At 50.7% G+C, this 14,676-nt stretch overlaps 1 protein-coding gene across 1 annotated transcript in view; it reads left to right on the top strand.

Moving 5' to 3' along the window:
* Positions 1–14,676, top strand: part of cacna2d3a (calcium channel, voltage-dependent, alpha 2/delta subunit 3a) — an 87,030-nt gene that overhangs the window by 41,894 nt on the left and 30,460 nt on the right. Inside the window, 10 exon segments of the mRNA XM_067239132.1 lie at positions 917–1,054; positions 7,391–7,402; positions 7,404–7,463; positions 7,632–7,710; positions 9,059–9,135; positions 10,562–10,645; positions 10,922–10,993; positions 12,389–12,450; positions 12,603–12,670; positions 13,843–13,888. Coding sequence (XP_067095233.1) covers positions 917–1,054; positions 7,391–7,402; positions 7,404–7,463; positions 7,632–7,710; positions 9,059–9,135; positions 10,562–10,645; positions 10,922–10,993; positions 12,389–12,450; positions 12,603–12,670; positions 13,843–13,888 — 698 coding nt within the window.

The following is a 14,676-nucleotide window of genomic DNA, read 5'->3' as shown; positions in this document are numbered from 1 at the left end:
CAGCGGCCCCATCGAGTTACTGCAGGACCTGCATCTCCACGAGGCTCTCTGCATGGACAACACGACAAAACCACAGCACCCAGTTTGTCATTCTAGAGCTCCATGTACCATATCCATGTTCCCGTGTCTCCTGCGTACTGCGCTGATGTCGTGCGCTGCTAATGTGACACGCAGCACATCACTGTGACACGGAGACAACTCCGTCTGGCCGACTGCCTCTTCCAATCACATCTGTGAACAGTTTGCGCAGACGTAATAGTTCTGTTGTGACTGCGAAGATAATGGCTGAGACGTGAGAGTGATGAGTTGCTGTGTAACTAGGCTTCTAGTGAACAGAAGATTGATTTGATGGGCATTACTCACTTCCTATTCCTGCCATTTGTCACTCTCTGACTGCTTCTGTAGAGAGGTGGAATTATACTGCTGTCCTCTAATACCCATGTCTTTCTGTCTGTGCTGCCTCTCCTCTCCCCTCCTCCCTTTCCTCTCTCTGTATCTCCTTCTCTCACCTGCCTCTGCCCCCCTTCCCTACCTCCTTCTCTCTGTCCTCTCTCTCCGTATCCTCCCCCCTGCCTCTCCCCTGCCTCCCCCCCTCCCTCCTCCCCCTGCCTCCCTCCTGCCTCCCTCCCCCCCTCCCTCCCTGCCTCCCTCCCCCCCTGCCTGCCTCCTTGCCTCCCCCCCATCCCCCTCCCTCCCTCCCCCCTCCCTGCCTCCCTCCCCCCTCCCTCCCTCCCTGCCTCCCCCCCCCCCCTCCCTGCCTCCCCCCCCCCTCCCTGCCTCCCTCCCCCCTTCCCTGCCTCCCTCCCCCCCTGCCTGCCTCCTTGCCTCCCCCCCATCCCCTCCCTCCCCCCTCCCTGCCTCCCTCCCCCCCTCCCTCCCTGCCTCCCTCCCTCCCCCCTCCTGCCTCCCTCCCTCCTCAGGCTACTTCACCCAGATCTCCACGCTGGCAGACGTTCAGGAGAACGTGATGGAGTACCTGCACGTGCTCAGTAGGCCCAAAGTGATCGACCAGGAGCACGACACAGTGTGGACCGAGGCCTACATCGACAGCACCGTGAGTGGACACCGCTCTCCCGTCTCCCACATGGTACTGAAGCCCGCTCGCCCGCCTCCCTCATGCTACTGAGCCCGGGCCACCTCAGAAGCCCCCGCCATACTAACTGTGTGTGGATCTGACGTATTCGATAGGTGTAAGCCACGCGGCCATGACCGTTGCGTGGCACCTGTCCAGTAATTCTCAGATCAGTGAAAGCATTCGACAGGTGTGAATGGACATGGTGGTGATGTGCTCTGTTTTTAAAGGTAGGTGTCCCAGACTCTCCTGCAGGAGATTCTGGGTAAGCAACAGCTGTATGATTAGGAAGGAGGGCAAGAGGAAGTCATCGTGATTTGGCGAATCAGAGAACACAAGATTGGGTTGAACTGGGAGCGCGTTCCTTCATTTCATGTACCAGTGTAGTGTAACAACAACATTTTCCTAGCTTGCCAACTAGCTAGCAGTGATTAGCCGTATCATGGCCCTGAGATAAACTGGATCCCAATACATTGTAAGAATCATGTACTGCACTTTCTGAGGTAAATGTTATTCCCTAAGTACTACATTTTGGGTTTCCAAATCCACTTCCCACCCTCAGACCTACATTGTCTTTGACATGGTTGAAGGCTGGAACTAAAGGTCCATCCACCATACTGCTCACACCTGTCTGCTCCTTCCAGGTTGCTGAATTGGGGGGTTTTCTACTTGGAATAGAGGGGGGTGTGGTAGCCTGTGGCAATATTTCACAGTGATATATTTGGTCTTGAATATGGTAAACATTTTTAGCGTAGCTTCTTCAGCTGCGTGTCCAAATCCATCTTAACTGGTGATTTGAATGTGCATCAGCAATATGTCAATGCATGGAGGATTTCAAAAAGACCAAATGTGTTACATGCAGAGGAAGATTAGTTTTCAAGTGAGTCATTGGGGATGTGTGTGTGAGCGTGGAGCTGTGTGTGTGAAAACACTCCAGACGCTGGACGCAGCGCGAGTGAGAAAGACCGGCAGATGGAATCATTAAGTGAATGATCCCGTGTGTGTGTTTGGGAGCTGTGTAGCCCGGGTGTGAAACATACTGTGGCACATCGGTGAGCTAGCCCTCAGGCTCTTACCCAGCCTGGCACCAATCACCTCCCTCTGTGCCTCTCGATACACACACACACACACATATGCACTCAGACAGGCACACACAAAGTCTCTCACTCTCCCTCTTGTGTTTCTCTCACAAACAAGCTACAAAATGCTTCTTCTCCTTCTCTGAAGCAATCATGTTTGGTTGAAAATCTTTATCAAGAGAGACATAGGATCCTAAGCTTCTCCCTAGCCAAGTCAAGCCCCCCCCTCCCACCATAACCCCCTCCTCAGCCCCCCCTCCCTCCATCTAACCTTTAACACCATGTGGACTGTCCCCTACTAACCAGGTAAAGTATACACAGCAGAATTCAGAGTATAACCACCTGAGGTTTCACACCTCAGACCGTGTCCTCTCCAACTCTCCGGGCTAGCCGAGCTAGCTAGCCTAGCCTAGTCGAGCTAGCTAGCCTAGCCTAGTCGAGCTAGCTAGCCTAGCCTAGTCGAGCTAGCTAGCCGAACTAGCTAGCCTAGCCGAGCTAGCTAGCCTAAACGAGGCAGTGTGTCACAGTCTCCGTGCCGACACCCTCGTTCGTACACCCAGCAGCAGGCATGCGGACCCTCCAACAAACTGACCCCCTCTTCTCTTCTTCCTTATCCTCTCAATCCCCCCCCCTTCCTTCCACCCCCTCCACCCCTCCCTCTATAGCTCCCTCAGGCTCAAAAGGTAACAGTCTGATGAGAGGCCACCACCTTGTTGTGATGTGTTCACCTGTGTTTGCGCTGTGGTTTGGTGTGTTGCGCGCGCGTGTGTGCGTAGCGGAGCTTGTGTGTAGATGTGGGCTGCAGTCATATTCTGCTGTGACTTCACGTTTAGGAAGCGACTTTTCTCATAGCTTTGGTTGTGTCACGTGTGTTGTGTCACTGTTTACTTCCTGTTTGTGTTTGTAATGTCGTTTTGCTCTCTGACACACTCGCACGCACACACATTCTGGACACACACACACGTAAACACACACACACTTTCTCATCAATCATTGGTCATGCTGTGTTTTATGTTGCTTTGCTGATGTCTTCAAATCTGGCAGTGTTGTGTGTGTGTGTGTTGGTGTAAGTTCTGTTGTGTGTGTGTGTGCCTTATTCTGCAAATGTCTGGATAATGAGAAAAAAACTGAACTGCTGCTATATACGTATTTTACAGCAGTAAAAAGAAACGACATTTGCCTTTAATAGTCCTTCTTATGATCTGTCTCATAATGTGTTCTCCTCGTCGTCTTCCTAGTTCACGCTTCACAGCTCCCGCTGCGCAGGCCTCCACCATCATAACAATAACCATGGAGAGGCGGCCAGCGTTATGAGGAAACTCCCCAGCAGGCCGTCCGACCACCGGCTGCTCTCTGTACCGGCAGACAGCCGTGTGTGAGGCGGGTGCTTGTGTCTGTGGTGGAGGCAGGGAAGGGGCTGAGGCTGGGGCTGAGGCTGGGGCTGGGGCTGAGGCTGGGGCTGGGGCCCATTGGAGGGTCCCCTGCTGGGGGAGGATGTCAGAGACGGCTGGATGCTGAGCTGTCGTCATCGAAGAAAGCCCTGAGGGCTGGGAGGGGGATGCATGCGAGTGTACACACACACACACACACACACACACGCTCTCTTACACACACACACACACACACTCATGCACGCAACGCACACGCGCACTCACACGCTCTCACCCACGCTCAGAGGTTTTCGGATGTGAAATTGTGTCACGGTTTGTGTGTCTCCACTAGTGCCTGTACTTTGTTTTACCGTGCTGTGATTGGTTAGGTTATCGGATTTATATGGTATATTGGCTATCAGATTCTGTTTATAGACCGATCTGTATCTAATCTCTCCTCCCCAGCATGGTTTCCTGCGTCCTTTCCACTCGTCCTGTTCTCCTCCTCTCTTCCTTTCCCCCTGCCCACAGGCTCCATCCATCATCCCACATTCCCTCCCTCCATCTGTCCCTCCCCCCCCCCCCCCCAGCCTCTCCTCCGCTCGTCTCCACGCTTCCTCCAGCTCCTCCGTTTGCTCCCTCCGTCCCCTCCTTCCCCCTCCATCCCAGGCTGCGCTCCGCCTACTTCTCCTCTCCTCCGGCCCTCTCCCTCCATCCATCTTCCGCCGGCTCATTTGGCTTTGTTTCCCACTCTGTCGGATGAACTGACAGTGGAGAGGAGGGATCAGGGATGGAGAGACGGAGGGGGGGGGGGTGGAGCTGGCAGGAGGGAGGAGAGTGTGAAGGAGAGGATGAGTGATGAGGAGATGAAGAGGAGGAGAAGTGGTGGAAAGAGGGGAGTGGGGCAGGAGGGAGGAGAGGAGGGCAAGGGAGGGAGGGCAGAGAGTGAAGGAGAGGAAAGGTGAAGGAGAGGATGAGCGGTATAAAAAAGAGAGAGAGTGAGTTTAGGGATTAAGAAGTTCCTGGTTGAGAGAGAGGGGAGATCATGAATATGAACTGTGATTCCTGTAAGAAGGAGCATAAATATAGCAAATAGGTGTAGTACATCTATTCAATTGATGTGCTGACCTAGGTATGACCTAGGTAGCAAAACCAGGTGAAGCTGGGTGTCTTCTAGCCCAGGACCACGTTAGTCCTCTAAACTCAAACCCTGCCTGTTGTCAAGGTTATCTGCTCCTTATGTGGAGTTTTCAGGACGTGGTTTCTATGTGTTTTTATGTTATTCCCAACGGAGCTTCCAGTCAGCCCTCACGGCCAAATCATCATTAAGCCTGGTCGCCAAGGGAACGAAGGTTACCACAGCCACCCGCACGCCATTCGTCACAGCAGCCCAGATTTTTTGGTTTCCCGTGAGATTATGTGTGTGTGTGTGTGTGTGTGTGGCTTCTTGTACCTAATCCCCAGGTGGGTAGAAAGAGAAGCCGGTGTGTCCGAGGATAATGTGTGTGTGTGTGTGTCAGCATTCTAAGAATCCCCGTCCCTTTCTGACCCCAGGCTCTGTCCTGCACCCCAGAGATCACATGGCAGGGTGTCTTCAAACAGCCCTGGTCATGTCCCTGCAGGGACGCTGCTCTGTGGAAACTGCTGGAAACAGTGGGACAGATCATTCAAATGTTGAGAGATGTACATTGTTTTTAACTGACTGCAGCCACCTCAGGACTGTATGTGTGGGATGAGAGACTAAATAGATATTAAGCTGGCTGGTTGGTGAGGAAAAAATGTATAGAAGTGTTTGTCATCTGTACTTGAGAAGGTCAGGACTCATGCAAGTCCTGTCGTTTTTTTGGTCAGGTTTAGACCTAACGACCTCAGGAAATTTTACGGTGTGTACAGTAGCTAGCAAACAGACATTCCAAAACTAAAGAACATTTCAGTTCTTTGTTCCTATACGTACATATGTGTGCTTGTGAGCAGGCAGAATATTCTCTAAGGCTCTGTCTATAGTGATATATGATCCAGTGGGTCTATGTTTGGAATAGGTGCTTTATTTTTTAGCCCAGATCCTGTTCCTTTGTCCTGGCCTCGAATCGATCCAGTCTCCAGACTGGCTGTATATTGTTAGACAGTGGACTGTATTTATGTGTCGTTTCTCTCTCTGACGTCCAATACCGGCTCTTGTATGGCTATTACTGTGTAAGCTCAGGTCACTCATCTCTCTTTCATCTCACTCTCTCTCTCTCTCTTTCTCTCTCTCTCTCTCTTTCTCTCTCTCTCTCTCTCTCTCTCTCTCTCTCTCTCTCTCTCTCTCTCTCTCTCTCTCTCTCTTTCTCTCTCTCTCTCTCTCTCTCTCTCTCTCTCTCCTTTCTCTCTTTCATCTCACTCTCTCTCTCTCTCTCTCTCTCTTTCATCTCACTCTCTTTCTCTCTCTCTCTCTCTCTCTATCTCGCTTTCTCTCCTTTTCTCCTCTCTCTCTCTCTCGCTCTCCTCCCCTCCCCTCTCTCTCTGTCCCTTCCTCCTCCATCCGAAGGGAAATAAAATGGATGCTGTCATCATTTTGTCGTTATCCATTATACTGTGGGAGGGTATTGGGGACACAATCTCTGTGTTTCAAGGTTCATTTAAAGGGTGAAGAGTGAACATACACAACGAAAACATACTTAAGACCTTACAATTGTTTCAAAGTTAAACCTTGCACAGTTTGTACCAAATTGTGGTTGCGCTGTTGTCATACAATATATACCTGAAAAGAAACTTGAATGAATGAGTTGGTCTGCCGAGGTCCAAACGAGGCTGAGACAGTTTGCTCATTGATGTGTGTGATAATATATTATATTATTGTAGCCTCCGTTGTGGTGCTATGAAGTTTACAGTGAAGTAAAGTAGCTTCTCGAGTATGACTCACGGCAGGACAGCAGCAGTACCCGGGCTTGTATCCCTCAGCACGCGCACAACCTTACCCGCACCTATCCATCCATCTACCTGTCTGTCTCAGCAATTCCAACCAGTCTGTTTCCAACCATAGACCTATATACACTGGCTACAGCAGGGCAGGCAACTGTAGATTATCAAGCCCTTTCTCCTTGTGCTCATTCAGCTCAGGTAAATCAGCGATCGGCTAATGTTCCCTTTTGTGCTCGTGACCTGTTCGTACCCGCGGGCACAGTTCCAGGCAACTTTTCTTGACGTGAGCAAATAAATGGGGTGCTAGTTTAAGCATTTCGGATTGGTTTAAAAAATCAGCACAAATTATTCTATAAAAAAGCTAGTAGTATGAGCCAGGTTCGAGAATAGAACAAAATTATTGGGAAGATAGCTTTGAATCTGCCATCTGGAAACGGGAGAGATCTCCGTGATGGAGACTTGTTATCGGTCAATGAAAAAAAGTGAGTAGCCGCACGATCTGAGTGTAGAGAGCAATAGGAAGTAAGGGTTAACATAACCTGTTCTGGTTATTAAAAGTGGCGGTTGTTTTCTGAGACAAACCGAGACTCCGCTGTTGTGTTTACGTGGGCGTAGTGTACTAGTTTAGCGTGAAATAGTTTGCCATGTTGAAGCGATATGCCGACCATGGCACATGATGTCACGATCATATTGCACAGCCACAAGCCTCAGTTCTGTGTGTTCTCGATGTGTTCTGTCATCAGTTCCATCCCTTTTGATGTGTCTCAGAAGAGCAACCTCTTTGTACGTGTTACTTTGCCCCTTTCACTGACCAGGGGAAGAATGACGCTCAATTTCATTATCTTTCTCTGTATTTCTCTCTGCCCTCCCTCCTTCTCTTTCATTCTGTCTCTCTCCCTCGTTCTTTCTCTCTCCCTCTCTTCCTCTCTCCCTCTCCCTGTCTTTCTCCTTCTTACTTCTTTTCTAAGATGGATGACGGTCCACAGTCCAGTCCTGATGACGACAGTTGCCATGCCTGTGTTCAGCACCAAGAACGAGACTGTGAGCGGAGGGGGGGGGGGGGGGGGGGGGGGGGGGGGGGGGGGGGGGGGGGGGGGGGGGGGGTACACACAGGGTCCATCATGAACTAATAAACACACACAGCATATAAAATGTTATCTTCTTACACTGCTCTTTTGGAAACCTCTAATTAACCCGTCTTGTGCCCAGCGGAACAGAGGGATCCTGCTTGGGGTGGTAGGAACAGACATCCCCGTCTCTGAACTCCTCAAGACCATCCCCAATACAAGGTAACACATGTCTAGCAGCCTCCTGCACTCCCTGTGTCTTACGTCTGGGGAACAGCGGTTCTGAATATGTAAAGAACTGTAGGAAGTCAAGGCCACACAACACGGATGTTTAAGAGGGGTTGTCCCGATTTGATAAATTATAGTTTTTGGGGCATTTTTTACGTTCTGGACAGTTTTAAGTGAGGAGAGCAGAGAGGGGGGGGGGGGGGTGGGGGGGGGGGAGACAAAGAGCCAAGGCCGGATTCAACCCAGTCCAGGCCGGTGAGGCCTCAGCCTTCATGATACGCGCACTTATCCTATAAGCTACCGAGGGGCATCAGAAGCCCTCATCTGTTATCGTTAAAACGAACACTGAACGAGTCCCTTGGCTTCATGGCAGCGGAGGCGTGGAGGTGCCCCTCTCCAGCTGTCACAGAGGCTGTGAGCCCTCCTCCTCCCCCCCTCCTCCATCCTCCTTCCCCCCTCCTCTTTCCTCCTCCCCCCCCTCCTCCTGCTCCCCCCCTCCTCCTCATTCCCCCCTCCTCCCTCCCCCCCCCCTCCTTCTGCTCCCCCCCCTCGTGCCTCTTCCTCCTCCCTCCTCCCCCCCCTCCTCCTCCTTCCCCCCCTCCTCCCTCCTCCTCCCCCCCTCCTCCTCCTTCCCCCCCCCTCCTCCCTCCTCCTCCTGCTCCCCAGGACCGCTTCCACCCCCTCTCCTCGTCACAACAGGGAAGTAGCAAAGTCCCCGCTCGAGCCGCCACCCCAGAGACTCCAGGGGAGGTGTGGCCTGTCGATCGGGGCGGTCTCCGGTGGGAGACGTGACGTGTAAATGTGAGGTTGCCATGACGGTGTGACATTTGGAAGTGTTGTGCTGTGGCTGTGGCCCTGGCAGGGGGAGGACAGGACCTCACCTCCCTGTCTTTGTGCAAATTCAAATGAGTCGCCGTGGAAACGCTCGTCGCTCGGTGGCTCAGGTGACAGAGAGCTTGATTGGATACATTTTCATCCGACGTGCGTTTTTTGTTTTGTGCGTGGACGAATGTGTGTGGGTGGGTTGGTGTGTGTGTGTGCTTTTATGTGTGTGTGTGTCTGTGTGTGAGTACGCTTTCATGCTTGTGTGTATGTGTTTCTGTATGGGAGTCAGGTGGCCTGAGCGGTTAGGGAGTCGGGCTCTGTAATCTGAAGGTTACCAGTTCGATTCCCGGCTGTGCCAAATGACGTTGTGTGCTTGGGCAAGGCCCTTCACCCTACTTGCTTCGGGGAATGTCCCTGTACTTACTGTAAGTCGCTCTGGATAAGAGCGTCTGCTAAATGACAAAATGTAAATGTAAATGTTTCTGGCTGTGTGTGCGCGTGTGTGTGTGTTCTTGCAGCTGGGTATTCACGGCTACGCGTTTGCTATCACCAACAACGGCTACATCCTCACACACCCGGACCTCAGGCCTCTGGTGAGTACCACCTCTCTTAGTATGAACCCAGACAGCCTGGCTAACCCGCCCTGCTCTGAGAGAGGGGACTGCCCCTGCCCCCGCCCCTCGCCCTGTCATCAGCATCTACAGCTAGACTCCAGCTTTTGAACCAGACATGAACTTCATCAGCGGATTAGAATCAGATTGTAAGTCATGGGAGTTAGAAGAGACATACGCCGTTCTGGGTATGTCAAGGTGTTTGTGTGCGTGTGTGAGAGACAGAGAGAGAGAGAGAGAGAGAGAGCTGCTCAGTGGTATGCAGATGAGGGGACTGGGTTCCAGTTTTCCGTGGAGCTGTGAATAGACAGAGATACAGCGTCTGAATGCCAGTGATTAAACCCATTGTGCTCACTCAATCAGAGATGGAGGGGCAGGGATGGAGGGATGAGATGGCAGAGGAAGAGAGAAACAGAACGGACATAACATATGAGGATGGAAACACGTGTGTGTGTGTGAGAGAGAGGGAGAGAGAGAGAGAATGAGAGCTGAAAGGACAGTTGGAATGGAAAAGAAGGGATGGAGCGAGGGATGAGAGGATGAGGACAGACAGACAGAGTGATGGTTTAATAGCTGTCTAATTACACACAGTAATGAACACTGTTTAAACTCTAATGAGGGGTGGGAGCCTGTCCTCTCAGTGACAGATGAACGGAGGGAGGGTTGACACACACACACCACACACACACACACACACACACACACACACACACACACACACACACACACACACACACAGAGTGAGACAGGCAAGCATACCAAGATACACACATGCACATGTTTTTACTACAAACGCACATACAACACCACCACACACACACACACACACACACACATCCTCTGATTCATACAGAACCTTGTAGTTGACTGTGAGTAGTGGGCCTGTGTTCTCTGTCATGTATATTTAACAGCTGGTATCAAACAAAGCCCCGGGTCCAGTCCAGGGAGGTGAACAGAGCACATCCACTCTATTTTATCAGCAATATCGAGCAATACCAAAGGCTGGGATGCTAAACAGCCTCTACTGATGGTCTGAATGCTAGATGAATTGGAGATCAAGCACAGACACACACTCATCTCTCACCTGCTTGGCTTCACACTGTGGTAGACATGAGGATATAAGAATCAGGGTTTGGAATCAAAGGAATCTTTTGTTGGTGCGGTTGTGTCTGTAATTAAAGTGTGTGTGTGTGTGTGTGCGTGTGGTGTGTGTGTGTGTGTGTGTGTGTGTGCGTGTGGTGTGTGTGTGTGTCTGTGTGTGTGTGTGTGTGTGTGTGTGGTGTGTGTGTGTGTGTGCGTGTGGTGTGTGTGTGTGTGTGTGTGCGTGTGGTGTGTGTGTGTGTCTGTGTGTGTGTGTGCGTGTGGTGTGTGTGTGTGTCTGTGTGTGTGTGTGTGTGTGTGTGTCCAGTACGAGGAGAGTAAGAAGCGCAGGAAGCCCAACTACAGCAGTGTGGATCTGTCCGAGGTGGAGTGGGAGGACAAGGAGGACATTGTAAGACTTTGTGGTTTCTGCAAATACTTACAGACATTTGCAAATACTTACAGACATTTGCAAATACTTAGAATTAATGCAGATGATTGATTGCAGCATGCTGTTGTAAGAATGTAAATTTTGTATACATTTGTTTCAATCTAAATGTATAATACCTGGTATTTTACATGTAGTGGTTCTGGAATAAGTGAGCTGAGGGTTGCGCTGTGTGTGTCCGTGTGTGTGTGTGTGTGTCTGTGTGCGTGTGTGTCTCTGTGTGTGTGTGTGTTTCTGTAGCTGCGTAACGCCATGGTGAACCGAAAGACGGGGACTTTCTCTATGGAGGTGAAGAAGACTGTGGACAAAGGGGTAAGAGAAACCAGAGCCTTTAAATCACCAGATTACCAACGTGCAAACGGTCAGCACACACACTAACACACACGCAACAAACAAATCAAGTTGCTATGGTGAGTGGTTGCTACCAGCCAGATCACACACTCAGAAGGAAGCCTCTCCAGAACCAGGAGATGTCTTTACCTCTGTAGAATGTCCCCTCTGTCTTCACACACACACACACACACACACACACACACAGGCATACACACACGCAGACACATGCACACACGCTGTGCTGGAATTCTAGAGGGCTATTGCAGTGTGGAGGATTGACTTCACGATTTTGTGCCACAGTTGTGTGGGGGTGCGTGTGTGTGTGTGTGTGTGTGAGCATTTTGGGGGAAGACTCCTTATCTCAGCTTAGCATATGCTGCTGAACCTGGGAGACACAGAAGCCCAGTGATTCTCTTTTACCACCGCTCTGTCAGGGTGTGTGTGTGTGTGTGTGTGTTGTGCGGGAGAGAGGATGTATGGGCTCCTGCGGATGTGAGTGTCTGTGTGTGTGTTGGCGCATGCATAGGTTTTTGTGAGTGTCCTTGTGTGTGTGTGTGTGTGTCTGTGTGTGTTGGCGCATGCGTGTGTCCCCGTGTTAGTGTGTGCGTGTATTAACCAGGCTTATGCTAAACCACAGTCGGGGGACTCTTCAGCTGACAGTCTCTCCCCCCCCCCCTCTCCCCCCCACACCCCCCTCTCCCCCCCCCTCCCTCTCAGAGAGGAGCTGCTTGTAAATGTTCACACATCTCTGCTGCTTGTCCTCAGTACATTTACATTTACATTTAGTCATTTAGCAGACGCTCTTATCCAGAGCGACTTACAGTAAGTACAGGGACATTCCCCCGAGGCAAGTAGGGTGAAGTGCCTTGCCCAAGGACACAACATCAGTTGGCATGACCGGGAATCGAACTGGCAACCTTCAGATTACTAGCCCGATTCCCTCACCGCTCAGCCACCTGACTCCCAGTAGTAGGATGTAGTATAGTTAGTATTGCGTCATAACCAGCTCGCAGGTCCAGTGGGGATGCGCCTGCTGCAGAGAGTCTTGGCTCTGGGATATTTATGTGTGTATGACGGCTGTCGGATCTTGCGTAACATGCCGCTCAAACGACTCTACTTGTGCCAGTGGATAATGAGGAAGTTAAGCTTGTCGAATGTCGTACAGGTTTTTAGACACAACGTTTATCTGATTCTGCCCTGAAACACAAACACCAATGTATGTATGCACACACACACACACACACACACACACACAGGGACACATTGATTGCAACGCCACTAGATGGTGCCACATAGTAAGGTATAAGTGCAAGCCTTTTGTTACTCTCCACATTCTGGGATGGAAGGATAAAAGACTGTGTGTGTGTGTTTCAGAAACGTGTGCTGGTGTTACATAATGATTACTACTACACAGACATCAAGGGGACTCCCTTCAGGTGCGTGGACCTCCGCTGCATGCAGGCTCTGTGCTGGAACTGCTCTGTGTGTTTGTGGTTCCTGCATCGGGAAGGTGTGCAGACTTTCTGCTCCGTCAGCTGCTTTTCTAACACTGCTGTTAACACACACTTTCTGTCACTGCTGCCTCCAGCCTGGGGGTGGCGCTGACCAGGGGCCACGGCAAGTACTTCTTCAGAGGAAACGTCACTGTGGAGGAAGGTAGGAATATCTCTCTGACACCTGTCTGTCTGTCAACTGTCTGTCTGTCAACTGTCTGTCTGTCAACTGTCTGTCGGTCACCTGTCTGTCTGTCACCTGTCCGTCTGTTACCTGTCTGTCTGTCACCTGTCTGTCTGTCACCTGTCCGTCTGTTACCTGTCTGTCTGTTACCTGTCTGTCTGTCACCTGTCTGTCTGTCACCTGTCCGTCTGTTACCTGTCTGTCTGTCACCTGTCTGTCTGTCACCTGTCTGTCTGTCACCTGTCCGTCTGTTACCTGTCTGTCTGTCACCTGTCTGTCTGTCACCTGTCTGTCTGTCAACTGTCTGTCTGTTACCTGTCTGTCTGTCACCTGTCTGTCTGTCTGTCAACTGTCTGTCTGTTACCTCTCTGTCTGTCACCTGTCTGTCTGTCACCTGTCTGTCTGTCAACTGTCTGTCTCTCAGTCACCTGTCTGTCTGTCACCTGTCTGTCTGTCACCTGTCTGTCTGTCTGTCGGTCACCTGTCTGTCTCTCTGTCTACTTGTCTGCCGCTAGTTGGTGTGCATGTCTGCCTGTCTCTCAGTCTGTTTCAATTGATATTTTTTGGTATCTCTCCTCCCTCTCTCTTCATATCTCTTTTATTTTTCTGTTCCAATTTCTCTCCCTCCCTCCACTCTCTCCCTCACGCTCCTCTCTCCTCTCTCTTTGGTGTTGTGTTGTCCATGAAGGGGGTAGAAGCCACAATTACACAGGAAGCTATATATTGATTCAGTGGCGGTGATGCCTTGCCTTAGCTTGTGTGTTTGTGTGTGTACACGTGTGTGCATGTGCGGCATGTGTGTGTGTGAACGTGCGGCGTGTGTGTGTATGTGTGTGTGTGCAGGCTCTGCGTCCAGTGTCCAGGATCATGCATGTTAATATTCATGCCGTCTGAGTGTGTGTGTTTAGGAGCTTGTCTCCTGTGTGGCGCTCTCTGAGCATGCTTGGGCTCTTCCTGATCTCATCAGACCTGTCACAGCCAATCAGAACACACATTTGTCAAGAAGCGTGTGTGTGCGTGGGTGTGTGTGTGTGTGGTCATGTGGGGTTTGTCTACATAGGTATGTGTATGCGGGTGTGTGTACTGTATGATGTATGTTTGTGTATGTTCCAGTTTCTAGTTCATATGAAAACTAAACGTGTCTTGTGTAGGACTGCACGACCTGGAACATCCTGATGTGGCCCTAGCAGACGAGTGGTGAGTGCACACATTGTGTGAGATTGTGTGGGTGTGAGTGTGTGTGTGAGTGTGTGTGTGTGTGAGTGTGTGTGTGTGTGTGTGTGTGAGTGTGTGTGTGTGAGTGTGTGTGTGAGTGTGTGTGTGTTCTGATGAACCAGGGTGCCTGTCCCTGTCAGGGCTCGACAATAACGATGGCCCGATGGCCCGGGGCCAGTAAAAAGTAACGTCGGGACAGTTAAACTAGCAACTCACTGGCCCGATCGGGCCACTACAAATTATTGATTGAAAAAAAAATGTGCATTGTAAAAGTTAACATCCTTCATATGTTTTGCTAAATGCATAAATAACTTCAGCTTGTGGGGTGCACAGTTGGCAAATCAAGAGTTGAGTCTAGAGTGACGAGTGGTTGTCAAATTGTAATTCTCTAATCTCGATACATTTTTAACAACTGGCGCGAGACAATAAAGTGAAGATGGCAGCAAAGTAGAGCTACGAGCTCAAACGGAAGCATTTTTATTTATGGAACGAAGATGCACTGTGTCGTTTGTCGTATGTTCCCGTCTAAAGCAGACAAAAGTGGATCTTTTTACACAGGCACCGAAAACAATCCCTGACCAGCCATGCTCGCAGACAGCACCTGGTTTGCGTGACAGCTAAGCGGATGGTTGACAATCCATCTTCCAGGCCGTTGACCATGCTGGTCAGGAATTTAAATGTAGATGCCCATCATGTTATTGCACGACTTATAACAACGGCATATCACGTAATTAAGACGGGCCAGCCGTTCGCCTCGTTCCCCCAGGCTA

This window comes from Osmerus mordax, chromosome 7 (assembly GCF_038355195.1).
Source record: "Osmerus mordax isolate fOsmMor3 chromosome 7, fOsmMor3.pri, whole genome shotgun sequence".
In the NCBI taxonomy this organism is placed as follows: domain Eukaryota; kingdom Metazoa; phylum Chordata; class Actinopteri; order Osmeriformes; family Osmeridae; genus Osmerus; species Osmerus mordax.
Note: the sequence above shows the minus strand (reverse complement) of the source record. Positions and strands in the feature narration are given on the sequence as shown.